Source organism: Leuciscus leuciscus, assembly GCF_965113295.1.
Source record: "Leuciscus leuciscus genome assembly, chromosome: 22".
Classification (NCBI taxonomy): domain Eukaryota; kingdom Metazoa; phylum Chordata; class Actinopteri; order Cypriniformes; family Leuciscidae; genus Leuciscus; species Leuciscus leuciscus.
In genome coordinates, this window is record NC_138746.1 from 21,421,080 (window position 1) to 21,441,036 (window position 19,957).

Genomic DNA, 19,957 nt, shown 5'->3' on the forward strand with positions numbered 1-19,957 from the left:
TTAAAAACCTTTTGAACTAAGGGGGATTCTTGTTCTTTACCTGCGTACATGTGGTACGTCAGTCTCTCAATGAGCTTGACCACTGTCCCGGCTTTAATTATGGGGATTCCAGTCTTACTCTGCGCTCCCTCCTCAAACACTATGTTCTCTTCAGAGTCCTGGATGGCAAACCGGTAGACATCTGGTGATGGCAGCCTCAGTGGTTGTGCTTGTTCCTCGCGGTGCAGGACGGTGTCCAGCATGCGGTCCAGAGTAGGCCGGTACTGCAGCGTGACCAATGCAGCCATCCACGCGCTCTTCTCTTCTGCCGAACGAGCACCAAATACGGCACTGCTTTCCTCACGGCCAACCAGCTCAAATGCGTGACGAAACTCAGATGAATCTTCGCGATCTACGATGCGATACTTGCGTAACACAAACTTCTCTTTTAGACGAAACTCCGCCGCACTGCCAGCCCCTGGCAACCGGGAACTCTGGTTGGCTTTGCAGCTTATCATGAGGCCGTCGAACAGGAAGTTGTGCCGTTCATGCTTGGCACCAGCCCGTAGGAGTGCCCCCTCCAGGATGAACTGGCTGCAGCACTGCCCGATATCTCTGCCTTCCCAGCCATCAATACTCTTCTGGATGTCATTCATACGCTTTATTGCTGCCTGCTTACTGCGAGATGCACGACTATATAACCGATATAGGGGCTCCCTAAAAGAGAGTCACAAGAACGAGAGATGAAAATGGTGTTTGGTACAGACACATAGTTGTGCAAGCCCTAGTGTTTCTGTTACCCTTGTTTGCGCCGTGGTTGGTGTTTAGTATATATGCGTTCAATGCTGCATTGTAGGTTGATCAGTGCAGTCTGAGCCTGTTTCAAACACTCTCTGTCATCCTGGTCTTCACTGCACTCCTGCAATTGCTACAGAGAGACAATGATCTCAATGAACCTCAAATAACGTAAGATTACATACCTATAGGTTACTGATTAAGTGTGACTGCTTTGTTTATTACTCACCTGTAACAGTTCAAAGTAGTGCATGCAGTGGTAAACTGGGACCATCATCAACTGAGGAAGCACATACTGCACTGCCTCCTTAAAACCCTCTGCAATTGACTAAAAGACACAAACACACCACATGAGACAGAACATCAGAGCTCATGCCTGCAGAGATAAAGACTTTGACTCCACCGCCCTCGCTCTCTCTGACCCCACAGGTCTCTTTTCAGATTGTATTACTTGCCTTTAAAATGTGGTACATATGATTTCCAAGTTAAACTGATGAAGGAGCAGGTTGTCTTTATAAGCACAACTATAAAAACAGTGCTTCAAAGTGCAGTTAGGCTAGAGTTTATCACTAGCCTATGTCAAATAAACAATATATCTAAATAAATAATTGAATTGATTAATAAAGTAGTACAAAACTAAAACACAATCCCTAATGTCTGGAGATTTTAGTTATTTTTAAACAGGTTTTGAATTTAGAAGGGATGCACAATATATCAATACCATATTAGTTAACTGTTGTTAACAAAAACATACTAAATTAAATATAAATAAGATGGAAAATTTAAACGTAAAAACAAATATTTTTCATTTTGTTTTAAAAATAAATGTTGTTTTGGCGAGAGAGAGAGAGAGAGAGAGAGAGAGAGAGAGAGAGAGAGAGAGAGAGAGAGAGAGAGAGAGATGCGGTACCGCTGAATCTCTCGCACCATTTTCAAATGAATGATTTGATCTGATATTGTTTGTGGATTCATTTACTCATCTAATCTACATGCAATAGTAAACACATTTCTGTGGGAATTTCCCACATTTTAAGTGCGAAACCTGCAGGAATGAGTAAAACTATTCACACTCTACTATGCACAATACCCACAATCCAGAAATTCAGGACCTGTTTGGTAAAAAAAAAAAAAAGAAAAGAAAAGAAAAAAAAGTTGGTCGGGTGACCAATTCAGTGAACCAATCAGTGATGGTGCTGACCTGAAAGTGCAGAGCAACAGTGGGGCGGGACATCAGAGTGTTGAAATGTTGACAGAATTCTTTAGAGAGGATGTCCTGAGAGAGTGTCTCATAGGGATCAAATGCCTGCTCCTGTACACAACAGACACATACATGGACATTTCTAACAGCAGTCTAATGTACTCCTGGAGCTGTGGATGATCTTTCTCATTTGTGAACTTTCATGAGTGTCTATGACTTTATTTGTACCTCAGCGAGGTCTTCGAAGCAGCTGCCCACAAGGGGGTGTGGACTCCCATCAGCTGTCATTTCTACAGCATCCTCAATAAGACCCAACAGTTTAACAGTTAACTCATGGACCTCTAGAATATTACTGAATGCCAGCTCCACATCCTACACACATCACAGAGAGAGAGAAAACTGAGAATAAATGATAATAAAGAGAATGTAGAGAGCTAATCCCTGCAAATTGATGTCAATACGTATGCTCATTTACATAGACAACTCATTGCTGATTGGTCAGAAGAACACACCTGAGAGGAGAAGAGTTTGCTATTGGACATAAAGGCTTGGCGGAATACTTTGATGATGAGATCGAGTTCCCGCAGATACTGACGTTCCTCAGCGATCTCCAGACGCACCAGATCATCATATGTGAGCACACCAGAGGAAGACACCTCCTCTACACTTTGAGACACCAGCCCCATCTCCTCTTCCTGATCGAACATATCCATTAACACCTGAAGGCCCACAAAAGCAATATTAGGGATCTTAATACATCAAAATATTTAATTGGAACTTATTACTATGATTTATGTAATAAATTTTTTATTGATCTTAGTGTTCAGACCTTTTAGTCCAGAATAATCTTTCATTATTTCTTTAGTGTAATGGAGTGAAGCAGCTTTGGGACAATTTTTTTTGTTATTGATAATTATTATTATTATTTATATTATCATTATTGTTATTATTAACCATAATAATGATAATCATGATAATATCACAGACCTCTGTGGAGCACAATGTCTGTTAAGGTCAGTAAGCATTAAAACAATTCAGATAGTTTGGTTTTAGATAACAATATCGTTTAGGTATGAAAGTAAAAACATAAAGAAGAAACATGAAACCAGCTTGAATGAAAAAGCATTATTTCTCAGAACCTGACAGGTATTTTAAACTAGACTTTTCATCTAGTTTATCATTTAGGACTTTATTTGTCATTGACCCTTGAACCACTTACAAATTTTGCAGGTTTAAGATTTGATGAACTTCATGGATAATTAAATTTAGTGTAACAAAGACTGCAAATGACTTGGTTTCTGTTTCTTAATTAATCGCCTATCTTGATTTAATTTATAATTTAATTAGGCATTAAGAAGGTTTTTCTCCATGTTTCAGACACAATAGAATGATACTCTTATGACAATCCAAATAATTGTCATAATTAAAGGTGTAATATCACTACATTTATTTAGTGATTTTTTTTTTTTTACTCGTAACATCCTTTCAGGAAACAAAAACTTTTTATGCACACACATGACGAAACACACACACACACACACACACACACACGACGAATCACACACACACGACGAATCACACACACACGACGAATCACACACACACACACACACACACACACACACACACACACACACACACACACACACACACACTTCTGACCTTGTCAGCACACATGGAGACAGTGATGTCCTGCTGGCTGATCTCGTAATGTCGAATGTTGCTCACGTAGTTTCCAGCCAGCTTGAGGATGTCGGCTGAGATGTACTCCAACACAGCAACAATATACAGACACACATGATAGTCGATCTTATAGCCCAGCACCTCCTGCACACACAAAATCAGACACGTGTTACTCTGTATGATAGTATGTGAATGTTGTAGATTTAGTAAGATGTGTTCGAGTGTTTTTTTTTGCACCTTCAGTAGTGGATGTATCTTATCGACTGGCAGCAGTAGTGGGTTCCTTCGCTTGCGCTTCTCTATTGCAGCCTGAGCGTCTGCCATGGCCCATTTATCGATGGGATTCGGGAACGTCTTCTGAACACGATCCTGTGAACACACATCAAGCCAAAGGTGACAAGACCGGTCTTTTATTTTATTTAATAGTGCTGGGCTGTAGTGTTTATGATAGGCAGCATAACCAAAATCGTACATAATGTTATAAATAATTAATATCTTTGAATGTAACAGTACATTACAATATATTTATTTTGCTCGAACTAAAATAAAACGTTTTTGTTATTTTAGTGACCATGTGGTAATGCCTATTTTTGGATAATCCAGGTAATTAAATACTGTAATGAGATGAATAATTCAGGTCAATTATTCAAGTTATTTTTCCCATGTAATTTAAATATGTATATAAAACATGATCAGTTAACAAGTCAGTTAAGCTGATAATCGTGTCAAAGCAGCTGGTACACGGCACGACTGTACTGCACGGCGGGTAGGGCTGGGTATCAATACAGATGTCCTGATTTGATTCGACTCCGATTCTCAAGATCTCGATTCGATTCGATTCAATGATTTCAATTTTCACTGGCCCCACCACAAAATTAAATAAATCTACTAATTATTGTTTTTAACCCATGTATCCTTGTGTTGTAATAAATAAGGTTATGAAACCAAAATTATAGATACCAGTGAAAGATTCCAATTTTGATACCCCAGCTAAAACTACTATCTAACAAATATTTGAACATTTAACAACTTTAATAAATCCTTATTAAAGTTGGCAAAAAATTATTCAGTGAAGCGCAGTGAGTGATTTATTTGTCTTTTGTTGTTTGATTAACATTAAAAAAATTATTATATTAATAATAACAGTATTTATATTAAGGAACAGAATGCTGCTGTCACTTTAAGACAATGCATGGATCCAATATAATGATACACGTGTTGTCTTCTCAAGTGTTTACGTTCTCTTAAGACATAACCAACTAGGCCTATGCTTATTAGGATATTCACCATGGTGGCCGGGCATTTTGAGATAAATGTGTGTGAATTTGTCCATTCAAGTGCAAAGAGACGTGAAAGAAAATTCATTTTATTATTTGCACACGGTCTGAGACGCACAGCTTTTTATGCGTGTCTCACAAAACTTATTTTTGCGTCAAATAAAACTTCACACAGCACACTTTTGAGCATGAATGTTTAAATTAGCAAAGCTTAACAACCACGTGCAAATAATAAACGTTTGTGACCATGCAGCACTGGTCCGATCGGGACAGTGACAGTTCCTTCAATGTCCAGAACGTCTTTCATGCTGAAAGGCGCACCTGCGTCCGCCATAACAGGAGGACATCTAGTGGAGAAGACTAGTAAAAAGATTAACGTCAATCAGATTTTATGTTCAATATTTGCGGAAATAAATATGTAAAAAAGATTGATTAGTGGTTTTTGAGAATTAATATCGAATCAACCACATTTTAAAAAACGATTAATCGAAAAATCAATTTTTTTTACCAGCCCTAACGGCGAGCCGGTGGCAATCACATGAGCTTTCGCACTAAACACGGAAATTGGAGCTTTCAATGTTGCTGCTATATTAGCTTCGGATAGAAAAAGAATGAAAATAAAAAGACAACTGTGCAAATGATTTGGTGAAAAGCAGAGAACAACACAGCCTTTCCTTTAAACAAAAACAGTGTATTTGTGTGTGTGTCAGTGTATGCGCACGCTGTAGGGTTGCACCCACTGGACTATAATAGTATTCATAGATCTAGCCTATGTGACGTGGTTGTGTGTGATTTTGCAATAGGGAAGAGTAGGGATGCACCGATACCATTTTTTCAGAACCGATCTGATACCAAAAATTCTGAGTATCGACCGATACTGATACCAATCCGATACCAGCGCAGTTTTTTTTTTTAAATCAAGTAGAATTTCTATAACTCTGTGTGTTGAACTGATAATCACTCTTTTGTGTGCTAAACACAATATACTAAATACAGACAACTTAATTATAAAGAAAAACAACTAATTTAAGCTAAGCTAAGGCAAGCAGATAGTTTTGAACACTGGCTGGTTATGTACTTGCTCAAATTTATTTTGGATCATTTTTAACCCAAGAAAGTTATGGACTGCAGCTTTAAATATTAATTTCTATCTCACATTATACTATAGAATGGCTTCAGAACACTTATAATCTAGTGCACGAAAACTTTGTGGTGCTTTATGATGTTTTTTTGCCTTTTGTGGGGCTTAACAATAACACAGAATAGTATACGCACAATATTGGATTTGGATTGGTCTCGTCTGAACCACACCCGATCCGGCAAAGAATGGCAGTATCGGAGACACCCTAGGGAAGACCCTATACACTGGTCATAATCGTGCTGACTTCCCAATTTACGTTATATGAAAAAAGTTTAGACTAAGATTCTGATCGGACGTAGCGGTCTCCTCCATCTGCCTAAGGTCTTCATCTGTGTTCTCCGGTTCAAAAAAGTAGAGTAGTGCGAAAAACTTCAACTCATTTTCTCCTCCAACTTCAAAATCGTCCGACATCATCGTTTTACCTTTTTTGTTAAAGGGTTTTTTGTATTAGTCTTCGCACTTTCGCTTTGTAAACAATGGGGGCGGTACTTCCGACTACGTCCAACGTGACCTTTCCGACGTGATTACGTAATGCCTGGCAGACCAGCACAAGATGAACAATTGTGGTTAAAAATTATATCATTTTTTATTTTATTTAGAAAATGACCGATCGTTTCGCTAGATAAGACCCTATTGTTCAGCTGGGATCGTGCAGAGCCCTTTGAAACTGTATTGATTTGGACTTCAACAATTTAATTACCGTTGAAGTCCATAGTGTGGAGAAAAATCCTGAAATGTTTTCCTCAAAAAACTGAATTTCTTTTCCACTGGAAAAAGAAAGAAATGAACATCTTGGAAGGCATTGGGGTGAGTAAATTGTCAGGAAATTTTCATTTTGAGGTGAGCTAATCCTTTAAGTTAAGTTGCACCCTTAAATAACAAAACGTTCTTTCTCTTGATAGTTTAGGACATACGCCGATCCATATTTTTTAATTTCTCCATGTTTCTTTATCAGTCAAAGGTAAATAATGTAAAGCAGCCCTCCCTACTAATATTAGCATAAATATATCAATATGTACAGCACAGCCTCTGCCAGTTGACATATTTTTCCCATAGTACACTATATTCCATAATACCGCCCATCATTGGTGTGTGCGCGTACCTCGACATCAGCTATTGTTCTAGGCTGTGTGACACACAGCTTGTTCAGGAGCTGTAGTATGAGTGCCTCAATGTGTTGGAGTGCGTCTTCTTTAGCCGACAGGTTTGGATGTACTTGTAACTGCACCTGCACATTTAAAAACAGAGCAATGTTATAAAGGGAACCACAGATGCATTTGAATGGGGAGGAATGGAAAAACAAAAGCACATAAATTAAAATATAAATTGTTAAAAAAAATTAAAATCAATCTGGTCTGGGATCACAGATCTCTCACACATTTATAGATATACACACAGGAAGCTACACTGTTACAAAGGCAGCATGACATCATCTGACATACATACACTGATATGCACACACACCTTCTCGGCTCTCAGTTTGGTGGACAAATGAGACAAAAAAAAACACCTCTCTTTCCCATTTTATCCCCCTCCCACCTTACTGGGCTGTGTCCTTTAATAGGAATGCAGTCTGTTCAGGTACTGTGGCAAAACCAGTTATAGAAAAGTGAGAGAGAGAACAGCATTTGTGTTACGACAGGTGAAAGGTTAAAGGTGAGCACAGGTTTGAAAACAGATTTAATTCCCTTCTGCAGTCCAAAAGTGAAATACTGACCGAAAACACAAAGCAAATGCATGCATGCACATACACACACACGCAAATACACAGATGAGAGATGGCTTGTGATCTCTGCACTAGTGTCTGGTTACATGCTGTCCTCCATTAGGCACTGAGAGCTACTCTACTGGGACCCCACAACACACATACACACACACACGCAGATACAAACACACACTCTACCCCTCTGTCTTCCCCAGGGACGGGGGGATGATAGTAGCAGACAGAAAAGTATTGATGTGGAGAATGGGAGAGTAGGCAGAGAAAATGAAAGATGCGAGTGCACATCCAGAGTGATGCTCTGTATATTTACCTCTTGAAAGTGTAGGTTTGAATGAATAATATAACTCATACAGAACAGCTCTACCAATAAAAGTGAATAATAATATTGTTTACTATTCCCGATGGGATCAGTTATTCTTGCTTTATGTGAATTAGAATGAATTAAAGGGACAGTTCACCCAAAAATTTAATTCTGTCATTTACTCTCTCTCATGTTGTTCCAAACCTGTATGACGTTCTTTCTTCTGAGAAAACCTATTTATTTTGAAGAATGTGGTTAACTAGTTTTTGGTTACTGTTACCTTCCATTGTATTAAAAAAAAAAAACATCTTCTTTTATGTTCAACAGAAGAAAGATACATACAGGTCTGGGACAACATTGGGTACATGAGGGTAAACAAATGATGACAATTTTAATTTTTTGGTGAACTATCCCTTTAACCAATTATCTGTAAATATACTGTTTATAATCAAAGCTCATTCAAGTGTCTGAGTGAGTCACTCACTTCACTTACATTTCTAAGGGTTTTCTTGTTTGTTTGGAACCAAAAATCATTTTCAGCATCAGATCAGATGCAGCCAAAATCTTTCTCTCACAACCACAAACATTCACACACACCATCTGCTCCACGAGTCTCCTGATGGTGCTGAGATATTTTCATTGCAGTAGTGAGAAAACATGAGGGAGATTTGGAATACATTTGACATTTATTCTGGCAAGGGAAGCCGAGATCACTCAATCATAGATGTAACAGTGCATGATAGTTAGTTACACATTGGACTGTTTGGTCAAAGGTAAAAAGCCCCATCAAAAAGTAAAAGCCAACACTGAACTCCACCTAGACACTGGACATGACATGTCACGTCAAAGTGAGTGTGTGTCATTCATGAAACCGTAACTGTATGTTGTTAAGGCCGTGGCCAATAGTAAAGAAACATTGTTTGCATATTGCACGGATGCATCCTTCAGGAACATCTAAAAACAGACACTATCTACAGCTGTGCAAATCACCATACGGGGAGAACTCTGGATTTCAGTTCTGCACAATTACTCTTTAAAACTAACTCATTACGCCAGAGATTCAATGTAAACACTGTGAAAAGTGCGAATGAGGGACCGAACAGGGTCAGTACCTTTCGCAGTGCCTGCACGAACAGGCCTCGCCATCTCGCGCTGCTCTCTTCGCTGGAGCTGAAGTCGTGCTGCATGGCTGCTCTGCATCGGCCCCGCGCGCTCCCAGCACCGGGAACAACCACACAACTTTAGCCGCTCTTGCGGCGCGCACACACACTCAAAACAAACTCAGACTCTATCACATTTACGGGCCAGTAAGGCTTTTAGACACGTGAAACACCGCATTCTGCAGGGAAAACTGTTTGTAATTCAAATTAAGCCGTTTCAACGAGTGTGAAAGTGTTCGCGTCTCTGTCCTGTCAGCCGTTTGAGTGTCGCGGGTGTCTCGCGCAGCGCTCGTGCGCTAATTAGCCGCTAACATACACCCGAGATTAGCCGCACATGCTAGTCGGGCAGTTCGCCCAGCTGCTCCTCAAACAGGACAGCCGATGTCATGTCTTTCACACAGGGGGAAATGTTTAAAAAAAGGCGTTGAGCGTCGTCAGGCTGGTGTTCGTCTCTCGGTGTTTTGCCTGCGGTTAACAGCAGCACATCTGGCGGCGCGCGGCGGCTCTGTGGCCTCGAGACTCCTCATGAAGCGCGCGAGCAGGAGTTCCTCCAGCGCGAGGCTGTCATGTTGCGAGAGTCCGTCTGCTGGGCATATTCCAGTCACACAAGCGACGTCTGAAACCGTTATATTCCAACGAAAAGTGGGGAGTGCTAATGTCTTTGTTTTTGTTGTTGGCAACGTCCCGATTCAACTCTGATGTGGTGCGCTCGTGTCCATGACGGTGTAATCACAGCTGCTCACTGCGCGCGCTTCCCGCATCTGCGCAGCCCGGAGGGAGGGATCGCCCGCTGTGTGCGAGCGAGAGAGAGAGAACAAGCGCAGCAACGTAGCACATACACGTTATGTCTTATTTTGGCACAATAAACACACATACACTCAAGCGTGTTTTCTAGAAGTACTTTTTACAGTGAAACTATTGTTTTTGCCTTTCAGTAAAAAGCACTGAATAATCTTGAAGTGCCTTGTCAGCGGTATTTACAGATTATATTTTTGAGTTATTTTAGTTCCTATAGATCTAAAAATCCCCCAAATTTCCAGCCAACCCACTGCTATCGTGTGGTCAGTAGCGACACGACCACCCAAGAAATCATGTAAACACTTTTTCTTGGGGACATTTCAGCAGATTAATGCACTAGAAAAGGGGTTTAAGCCTTTACAGCAGTGGCTGCAGAGGGCCGGGGCCCACAGCAAAACCGAATGGGCTTCAAGACTACTTAAAGGGATAGATCACCTAAAAATTACTAACCTTCATGAGTTTGTTCTTCTTCTGTTGAACATAAAAGAGGAGATTTTGAAGAATGTCAGTAACCAGACAATTGACAGCACCCATTGACTTCCATAGTATTGTTTTCCTACTATGGAAATCAGTGGGTTGCCTTCAACTGTCTGGTTACCAACATTCTTTAAAATATCTTCTTTTGTGTTAAACAGAAGAAGAAAAAAACTTGAGGTTAAGTAAATGATGACAAAATTGTCATTTTTGGGTGAACCATCCCTTTAAAATGATTTAAAATAAAGCATGGATTAAAATAAGCTAAAGCAACAAAAAAATCAAGATGTTTCACCTCCTCGACATCTTTTATTTTATTTTCTTTGAAGTATCAGGGTTCCTAGTCTTGAAAAACCTGGATAAACAAGGTTTAGTTATGCCAAGCTCTAAAAATACTTTACTCTGTAGAAAAAAAAAAGTTCAATAATATAAACTAACATTACATGTTCACCTAACAGATTATGCTAGAAAGGAAGAAAATAGTTATAATGTCAAGAAAAGATATGCTTTATATATGGGTTGAAAACCCTGATTCTACAAGGAACAAATCAGAAGAATTGTTTTTGAATTACTCAATAACTCGCTTTAGACCAAAAATAATTTGTCATGTTTTATTTTTTTTTACAAATTCAGATATGGAGTGAACACAATCTCTTAAGAGGCAACTACCTTTCTACATTAAGGCAGTTAGATCATTAGATTTACAAAGACATAATAATAGTTTCCCAACATTTCCTAAAATCTGCATTATTTACAGAAGATACATTAAAAAAGAGCACCAGAAATCTTTTTGTATTATGACTGTTCCACACAATACCAAAGTTTTATTCTATAATTATTCTTTTATACTCTGAATTAAAGTATAAGAATGAGAGTGTTATCATGGTGATGGCAGTGTCATCTGAGCTATGTCTACAGTTGAAATCTTTTCTCCAGCTCATCTGCAATCATCTCAGCGATGGCCAGAGAGGAGCTCGCAGCGGGTGACGGTGCATTGCGTACGTGCAGAATCCGGCTGCCCAGCTCTCCCTTCCCACCGTCAAACACAAAATCATCCACCAGGTTTCCTTCAGCATCCAATGCCTGTGCACGCACACCGGACGGCCCCCTGCACAAACCAACAAGCAGAAAAACAACATTTTCAAACAGGCCAGTGTGTGCAGGACAAAAGCACTATATTAGAGTGACTACACAACAATAGTGGTGATAAATGACACGAAGCATGACCCTTATATCCTTTCCCAATAGAGTGATTGTACCTGAGGACATCACTGGGGCCCAGTTCAGGTATGAACTTCTGCAGAATCTTCACCTGAGCACTGGGAAACACACCTCTATACATCTCCCCCATTCCATACACAATGTTCTTCATCACCAGCCTCTGAAGACCCCTACACACACACACACACACACACACACACACACACACACACACACACACACACACACACACACACACACACACACACACACACACACACACACACACACACAGTTTTCAAGTCAAGAAATTGTCTTAAATGAACACCCCTATGTATTTAAATGAATATTCAGGGTTAAGTTAGCTCAATCGACAGCATTTTGGCATGTTGATTACCATAAAAACTTATTTTGACTTGTCGACATGAAGAATGGAAGAAAATGGGACCAATTTACTTCCATTTTTAAAGCAAAAACGTGAAGTTTATAATTTTATAAAAACACTTACATTATTTTGCCTGTTAAACCATTTATTATTTGAGATGTAAATTTTTCTCATTATTTTCATGGTCATTTTAGTTTTAGGCCATGTCGTTTTCATAACAACAAAGTTGTAAAACTGGATATAACTTTACAAAGGTTAGTAAGTCATTAAAAATAGAGTAAAAACAGTAATGTTGTGAAATACTATTACAAATACTATTATTCATAAAAACTATTTTCTATTTGAATATGTTTTCAAATGTACAATTTATTCCTGTGATGACAAAGCTGAATTTTCAGACTGATTGTTGACAGTCTTCAGTGTCACATGATCTTTTAGAAATCATTGTGATATGCTGATTTGCTGCTCAAGAAACATTTATTGTGTTGAAAACAGTTGCTGCTTAATATTTCTGTGGAAACATGACAGCTTTTTCAGGTTTCTTTAATGAATAGAAAGTTCAAAAGAACAGCATGAAATAGAACTATTTTGTAACATTAATGCCTTTACTGTAAATGTTTGATCAATTTAATGCATCCATGCTGAAATAAAGCATTTCATTCATTTGTAAAAAAAAACCCTGACAAACATTTCAACAGTAGTGTACCAATGTGTATTAGTATGTACCTGTAGGAGAGCGCATTAATGAAGTCTTGTGTGTCGAAGTCATAGAGTTTATACCCCTCTCGTTTAAAAGCCAACACCGCGTTTGGGCCCAGCCAGACACTACCATCCATTCGAGGAGTGAAATGGAATCCAAGAAATGGGAAGCGTGGGTTTGGCACCTAGGCACACAAACAGAGACCTTAAAGACACGCTCATATATCTGTGGATTAAGTGTGTGTGTGTGGGCTGTTTCTACTCACAGGGTAGATGTTGCCCCTGACCAGGTAGTTTTTCTCTGGCTTGAGCACCAGGTAATCTCCTCTGAAGGGAACGATACGGGGCTCTGAACTACAGCCAGACATCTCAGACAAACGATCAGAGTAAAGGCCTCCACATGCCAACACGAACCGACACCTCACCTCCTTCCCCTGCACACAAACACAGCCATACTAAGACAAAAACAATCCCAAGAGATACGTTTCCGACCTGAAATCATAAAAACATGATTAATACATTTCAGTTTCTCACCTGTGAGCTTTTGATGGTGATGGGATATTTCAGCCCTAAACACACATAAAGCGATGAATAGAGTTATATTAAATAAAAAAAAGAGGTCTGGGACATCGAACAGGTCACGTGACACACCTTCAGCACTCCCAGCTGGGCTCTCTGCTGCAACCCTGATGTCTGATGCCTCAAAGTCTGTCATCACAGTCCCACCTGCTTCCTGGAAGTCTTTACCGTAGGTCAAAGCCACTAACTGCCAGTCAACGATCCCCGTGAATGGAGAGTCCAATGCCATGATGCCCTATGTATAAACAAAGGAATGATTTCTTACATTATTTCATGTACTCTGACTGTTTGATGCATATTGCACACAAAAATGCCATTGGTTGGCTGAAATCAGCAGTTCTCTGCAGATCTGACTGGCTGCCACTACACAACTTCCTGGAGTCTAGGGGTGCACCAGTGAGCAACTGAAATTCTGCTTCATTTTCTGACATAAACTGTGTAACTGTTTGTTCTTTTCATTTTGGATTAACAGAAATTCTGATAACTGGAAGTCACACTACAGTCTGTTAATGTAGCATTATCTATTTAACAAAAATGTTATCTATAAAACAAAACAAACGATGAAAGATTCGGATGGTCTCTACCTGTCTAAACGCTGTTATTTTTAACTTTCTATTCATCAAAGAATCCTGAAAAAATGTATCACAGTTTCCAAAAATATACTAAGCAGCCCAACTGTTTTCAACATTGATAATAATAAGAAATGCTTCTTGAGCACTAAATCAGGATCATGTGATACTGAAAATGTAGCTTTGCCAACACAGGAATTAATTACATTTTAAAATATATTAAAATAGAAAACAGTTATTTTAAATTGTAACAATATTACTGTTTTTACTGCATTTTAGATTAAATAAAAGCAGCTTTAATGAATATAAGAGACGACGACTTCTTTCAAAAACATTTTAAAAAATCTTACCGACCCCAAATTTTTTATTTAGTGTAAGTGAAGCTAAACGTTAACTGACTTTACTGAGATTAAAAAAAGTCATACAACATTCAAACACATAGACGACAGTCATAAATAGGTTCATAAATCAGTGTTTGAAACAGCAGGCCTAAGGTCACCTGAACCAGGTAAAGGCCTGATGACAGCACTTTTGCAATCTGCTGGTTATTGATCAAACCAATGAATGATACACGCGTGGAAAATATGTACCAAATCTTTCATTAACACACAGACAGGCGTCACTCACCCTGCAGTACGGCTCTTTCTCTCGAATGGCTTTGGCGTCAATCAGCTTGAGATCTTGTACATTGTTCTTCAGACCGCGCTCATATAGAGCTTTTAGACGTGGAATCTCCTCTTTCTCCAATGCTACGATAAGCTGCGGTCACACACACATACACATTAGATACTATAGAGACAAATCTCTTTGTCTGGTCCAGGATTTGGTATCTGTGGTGTTAAGGGGCCTGTGCTCATTCTCACCTTGCCACATCTCTTATAAGGGACACCTTTCTTCTGACAGTACTGATATGTCAGCTTGGCTCCACGAACACAAAGCTGAGCCTTAAGAGAGCCCGGTGTGTAGTAAATTCCACTGTGGATCACACCACTGTTATGACCTGTCTGATGGAGAGCTGGGGGGAGACACCAAAGAAATAAAATTAAATCAGCATGGATATTAATAATCATCTAGAAGAACCAATGCACACTCACCAAGCTCTTTCTCTTTCTCCAGCAGAGTAAAGGTGAGGTTTGGGTGCCTGAGGATCATCTCTCTGGCAGAGGCCAGTCCAACAATCCCTCCACCAATAACAGCCACATCGAATGAGCTACACAATATAATGGTACATTATCAGCCGAGATTGGAAATGTTATTGTGCATGCGCATTTCATCTATTTTTACTATTTGTCATCATCGAACACTCATTTAAAGTTGAAGTTTACTAACTCGAACAGTTTAATATCACTGTTAAATGTAATCTGTAGAAAATTGCATAATGCGGTGATGCCTAATTTCACTTGTAGCATATGAAATGTCTGATTTTAGTTTAAAGTGTTTGATTTATTTATTAAAAACAGTTTCGTTTTCTTTAAATATTTGTCCATATACCAGTTGTCGGCCAAAAGACGAAAATAATTATTGATTACTTTAAAGGCATAGTTCACCCCCCAAAAAATGGAAATTATGTCAACATTTACTCACCCTCATATAATACCAAACATGTTTGACTTTTCTTCTTCTGTGGAACATAAATAATGATATTTTGAGAAATGTCTTTTTTTCTCCATACAACCAAACTGTTTGGTTATCAACATTCCTCAAAACATTTTCTTTTGTCTTCCGCATAAGAAAATAGGTCACACAGGTTTGGAACGACACGATGATAAGTATGATTACATTTTCGGTTGAACTATCCCCTTTTATAATATCGGTGCACCCTTAACTGAAGTATTATTGAAAGTATCCTGACTAGAGTATCACTGTGCAGTCACAATAGACATACTACAGCCAAAATACTTTTAATAGGATTCTTAGCGTGACACTACAGTCAGAACATTTTCTGTCACTATAAATACTCAGTAGTGTTATTAAGTAACTGTTACTCTGTAGTAGAGCTGTTGTTATTCTCACCCGCTGTGATGTGCAGCTCTGCACGTTGCAGACTTTGATCCCTGTGACAGTACACGCGCGCACACATATCCGGTACAGAAAGTTCGTATCATTATTCCACAAAGTAAGTTTTTACTTTCCCTAACAGACTTATCCTGGCCGTGTGATCATAGTGCTCGTCTTTGACCCGGTCTGGTTTAAGGAATCTCTTCGGTCGGCCGCTGAAAGCTTGTCCTTCGTGGCCCCGCCCCTGACGCACAACACTGACCAATGGGAGCGCGGTATGGGATGACGTAAAGGGTGAAAGATCAACGCGCGCGCATGGAGGACACGGGATGTAAATACTACGCACATATCCAGAACAGCACTACCCGAACCACACGGTCAGTTTTGTAAGATTCACACTATTTATTTTTTAGCGGTTCTGAATACGATTATAACAGATTATCTTGTATCTGTAACGTTACTGCATTTAAATGATTTAGAGGTTTGATAAATTATTATGTTGTCCTATAGATTCAATGACATGACATGATAGTTCTTCTCGATATTTTATTAGAAAGTGTATTTGAACAGTGCGTCTTCATGCTTTGACGTGTCGTCTCTTTCTCTCTCTTTATTTTAGTCATAGACATCAGACATGAGATTGCTGACCTGGTCAGCGCGGATGGTTTTACCCGCACGCAAGCAGCCGCCAGGGGGCAGTCGAGAGTTCTGGGGGTGGCTCAATGCTGTTTTCAACAAGTAATTTTTGAATATTTTTCCAAAACAACAATTACGTAACTAGTTTAGTTTTTCCTCTAATGTCATAATTATTTCCTTTCCCAACCCACAGCAGACTCTAAAGCACCTGAGGCCAGTTACAAGCTCTAGATACCTATAAAGGGACTAATGTCTAGAGTGACTATTCCTTAGAGTGAGAAATCCTTACAGAGACTCATTTAAATTTGGTAATTCACTACAACAGCTCTTATTTAGAGTCTAAACTTGTAACTTTAAAGTAATAGCATCTAGCTGTTCAGTTTTATACTTAAAAAAATGTGGCTGTCCAGTGGATGTGAAGTATAGGGGTGCTTTTTACTGATTTGTATTTCACCTTCTATTTTTTTTGCACTTCACTTAAACAGTCCTGAAGTGTGTCAAAAACATTTTAAAAGTTCCATATAGTCTCTGAAAAATACTGTACAAAATAGTGGTTGACAAATATGGGTTTTTTTGTTGGCTAATACCACTGGCAAAAAGTTGTGTTGCCATTTGCCGCTTAGTGAAATAAATGTAGTACATTTTGATCACAACAAATAAGATATGCAGTTCTGGTTCAGTAAAAAAATCTGTAAGATTTTTTATTATTATTCAGCAAGTGACAGACAGTAAAGACATTTATAATGTTAAAAAAGATTTCTATTTCAAATAAATGCTGTTTTGAACCTTCTATTTATCAAACAATCCTGTAAAAAAAATCACAAAATTTTAAAGGAATAGTTTACTTAAAAATGAAAATTCTGACATCATTTACTCGCCCTCAAGTTGTTCCAAACCTGTATGAATTTCTTTCTTCTGCTGAACACAAAGGAAGATATTATGAAGAATTTCCATTGCAGGAAAGAAAATACTGTGGAAGTCAATGGGGTCCATCAACAGTTTGGTTTCCAACTTCAAAATATCTTCCTTTGTGTTCAGAAGAATAAATAAATTCATTCTGGTTTGAAACAACTTGAGGGTGAGTAAATGATGTCAGAATTTTCATTTTTAAGTTAAATTTTTTTGAAAGAAGTCTCTTATGTCCAAATTTCAGTAATTTAAGAAATATTAAGAAATGTTTCTTGAGGACCCAAACAACATATTAGAATGATTTCTGAAGGATCATGTGACACTGAAGACTGGAGTAATGATGCTGAAAATCCAGCTTTGAATTCACAGGAATAAATTACATTTTAAAATATATTCAAATAGAAAATTGTCATTTTCAATTATAATAACATTTCACAATATTACTGTTTTAGTGTATTTTTGATCGAATAAATGCAGCCTTGGTGAGCATAAGGCATCTTACCGACCCCTAAACCTTTGAACGGTAGTTTATACAAGACTTAATTGGTCTATCACTGGTTTTAGATGGCATGTCACACTCACACAGCAGGACACTGCAGTCACTGCTTAAAATGTCACGTCGCCTTTCCAGATGCATTATTCAGTAATTGTTGTGTTCTTTGATCAATATAGAGTTGATTATGAGCGTATTAAAGCAGTGGGTCCTGATCGAGCTGCTGCCGAGTGGCTCCTGAGATGTGGTGCAAAAGTTCGGTTCCGTGGCTTCGACCGCTGGCAGCACGACTACAACGGACTCCCGACTGGGCCGTTGGGCCGGTACAAGATAGAAGCTATTGATGCCACAGAGTCCTGCATCATGTATCGTGGTTTTGATCACCTGGGTAAGTGAATGCTGCGGTGCCAAAAGATCGATTAAACGCACATATACACCCTTCTGACTGTCCTCACCCAGTTACCTTTATGTAGCAGAATGACCTTTTAACCTTTAGCATTGTTACTGTACATTACCTATGCAAATTTAATGAAATCATTAGTGAATGGAGAAGGCCAAGATCTCTTACTCTATTTTCTCCTGCAAAACAATCTTGCATTATTTATTAAATTAGACCCCAGAGAGGGAAAGTTTGTGAGGACGCTACCATGTGTGTGTGAGATGTGGTGAGACACTGAGACACCGTTTGTGTGTCACAGGTGAGGATGAGACACTGTCTGTGTGTCACAGGTGAGGATGAGAGGTTCAGTTGTGGGAAAAAGTGACGTAAAGCAAAAGGGTGTTTTACACTGACAGATACAGTGCGGTTCTCTCTCTTTTCACACATCTAGTTTTACTATACAGTACATTACACCTACTGTACTCAATAAAGGTTGCCTTTGTGTTTGTGTTTAGAGGGTCTCGAGCACTTGGAGGATATCAGGTTGAATAAGTGTATTTATATAGAAGACGCCTGTCTGGAGCGTTTGAGTCAAATAAAGACGCTGCAGGACAGTGTGAAGAACATGACGGTAGTTTCCTGTGGTAATGTGACAGATAAAGGACTCATCGCTCTTCATCAACTCAGGTATGACAACAGCATTTTTCATTTCAATTTTGCACCATATTACTGCATATTACTCCACATTTTGTGTATGCCAAATGAGGACAGTGATTGGACGACGTTGATCTCAAATGACCAAATATCAGAAGATTTATCAGCCAGGAATGCGTTTCCCAGAAGCATTGTGAGCCTCAGTTGAACAGAGACCAATGTTCCCAAAAGTTTCTACAATCTACTTAGTCTTGGGGGTTTTCACACCTCGCTTGGAGCGTTTGTTTCGGAACCTGGTGGGTTTTCTCCCTTAGTTCGTTTAGGCATATATGAAAGTGAACCGAACCAAGAAGAAAATGCAACAAATTAAGTCCCTGTTTCGGAACAAAGCAAACAGTCTACAGGTTTGAAAACGCCCTAAACACAGCCCTGGACACGATACATTGGTTTGAGTAACAACCGTTACCTCAGATTGTGTGCTTGTGTGTATTAGGAACCTGGAGTTGCTGTTTCTCAGTGATCTCCCTGGTGTAAAAGATAAAGATCAGACTGTGGACAGACTCCAGACCGCACTTCCCAGACTCGCCATAGAACTGGACCTTGCTTAACCAATCACATCATCTATCAGAGCACATTTGGAACAACACAACTCTCACAGCCTTGTGACCAGGCCAGACAACCCCTCTGGCTGATGTCCATGACTTCTGTGGCAACAGTAGCCAAGCAACTGAGCATCCCAGAGACGGATCCAGAGAGCTGCTTTGCTTTAGAGGCAAATCAACAACACCGGCTTCCCACCGAATCAGCTTTGATTAATTAAATAAAGTGTTTAGGCAGATGAACAATCTTATGTTGCCGTTAACAATAAACTTTCAGCTGTAGTTTTTTGTTGTTTTTGTCTTCACACATTTCTTGCTTCATTTAAAA

The 19,957-nt window shown here is 39.1% G+C and overlaps 3 protein-coding genes and 1 long non-coding RNA gene across 5 annotated transcripts in view; 2 read left to right on the forward strand and 2 right to left on the reverse strand.

Annotated features, from left to right (window-relative positions):
• sos2 (son of sevenless homolog 2) overlaps positions 1 to 10,023 on the reverse strand; it is a 17,067-nt gene extending 7,044 nt beyond the window's left edge. The window contains exons 1-10 of the mRNA XM_082154415.1: positions 9,210 to 10,023; positions 7,176 to 7,301; positions 3,893 to 4,024; positions 3,635 to 3,799; positions 2,485 to 2,691; positions 2,201 to 2,344; positions 1,973 to 2,083; positions 1,004 to 1,102; positions 780 to 907; positions 41 to 696 (exon numbers count right to left, since the gene is read on the reverse strand). Coding sequence (XP_082010541.1) covers positions 41 to 696; positions 780 to 907; positions 1,004 to 1,102; positions 1,973 to 2,083; positions 2,201 to 2,344; positions 2,485 to 2,691; positions 3,635 to 3,799; positions 3,893 to 4,024; positions 7,176 to 7,301; positions 9,210 to 9,284 — 1,843 coding nt within the window. The 5' untranslated portion in view covers positions 9,285 to 10,023. The remainder of the gene's footprint in view (positions 1 to 40; positions 697 to 779; positions 908 to 1,003; positions 1,103 to 1,972; positions 2,084 to 2,200; positions 2,345 to 2,484; positions 2,692 to 3,634; positions 3,800 to 3,892; positions 4,025 to 7,175; positions 7,302 to 9,209) is intronic.
• LOC309487049 lies at positions 4,034 to 4,671 on the forward strand. Its single transcript, XR_014201735.1, has 2 exons — positions 4,034 to 4,258; positions 4,293 to 4,671. It is a non-coding gene; the product is annotated as an uncharacterized lncRNA (long non-coding RNA).
• A 1,103-nt stretch (positions 10,024 to 11,126) lies between the features above and the next one.
• On the reverse strand, positions 11,127 to 16,207 carry l2hgdh (L-2-hydroxyglutarate dehydrogenase). Its single transcript, XM_082153554.1, has 10 exons — positions 15,975 to 16,207; positions 15,056 to 15,171; positions 14,825 to 14,976; positions 14,589 to 14,720; positions 13,465 to 13,627; positions 13,348 to 13,382; positions 13,080 to 13,247; positions 12,841 to 12,998; positions 11,789 to 11,920; positions 11,127 to 11,637 (listed from the first exon to the last, which is right to left on the reverse strand). Exons 1-10 carry the CDS (start codon positions 16,064 to 16,066, stop codon positions 11,442 to 11,444), a joined length of 1,344 nt encoding a protein of 447 aa, XP_082009680.1. The 5' UTR covers positions 16,067 to 16,207; the 3' UTR covers positions 11,127 to 11,441.
• Positions 16,208 to 16,247: 40 nt separating this feature from the next.
• Positions 16,248 to 19,911, forward strand: dmac2l (distal membrane arm assembly component 2 like). Of its 2 annotated transcripts, none has more exons than XM_082153557.1 (5): positions 16,248 to 16,336; positions 16,579 to 16,697; positions 18,177 to 18,385; positions 18,892 to 19,063; positions 19,524 to 19,911. In XM_082153557.1, the coding sequence occupies exons 2-5, from the start codon at positions 16,594 to 16,596 to the stop codon at positions 19,636 to 19,638; spliced, it is 600 nt and encodes a 199-aa protein (XP_082009683.1). In that variant the 5' UTR covers positions 16,248 to 16,336; positions 16,579 to 16,593; the 3' UTR covers positions 19,639 to 19,911. The 2 variants fall into 2 exon arrangements, with proteins under 2 accessions (XP_082009683.1, XP_082009684.1); XM_082153558.1 differs by having other exon boundaries at positions 16,327 to 16,345.
• The last annotated feature ends 46 nt before the right edge of the window (positions 19,912 to 19,957 follow it).

Excerpts from the sequence above, each read along its gene's own strand:
- l2hgdh (XM_082153554.1), bottom strand. The coding sequence starts at position 16,066 with ATGATACGAACTTTCTGTACCGGATATGTGTGCGCGCGTGTACTGTCA. Across the intron at positions 15,172-15,974 it reads AGAGCTGCACATCACAGCGG|CTCATTCGATGTGGCTGTTA; the intron begins GTGAGAATAACA and ends TATATTGTGTAG. Across the intron at positions 12,999-13,079 it reads TCAGGGGCAACATCTACCCT|GTGCCAAACCCACGCTTCCC; the intron begins GTGAGTAGAAAC and ends TTGTGTGCCTAG.
- dmac2l (XM_082153557.1), top strand. The coding sequence starts at position 16,594 with ATGAGATTGCTGACCTGGTCAGCGCGGATGGTTTTACCCGCACGCAAG. Across the intron at positions 18,386-18,891 it reads TCGTGGTTTTGATCACCTGG|AGGGTCTCGAGCACTTGGAG; the intron begins GTAAGTGAATGC and ends GTTTGTGTTTAG. Across the intron at positions 19,064-19,523 it reads ATCGCTCTTCATCAACTCAG|GAACCTGGAGTTGCTGTTTC; the intron begins GTATGACAACAG and ends TGTGTGTATTAG.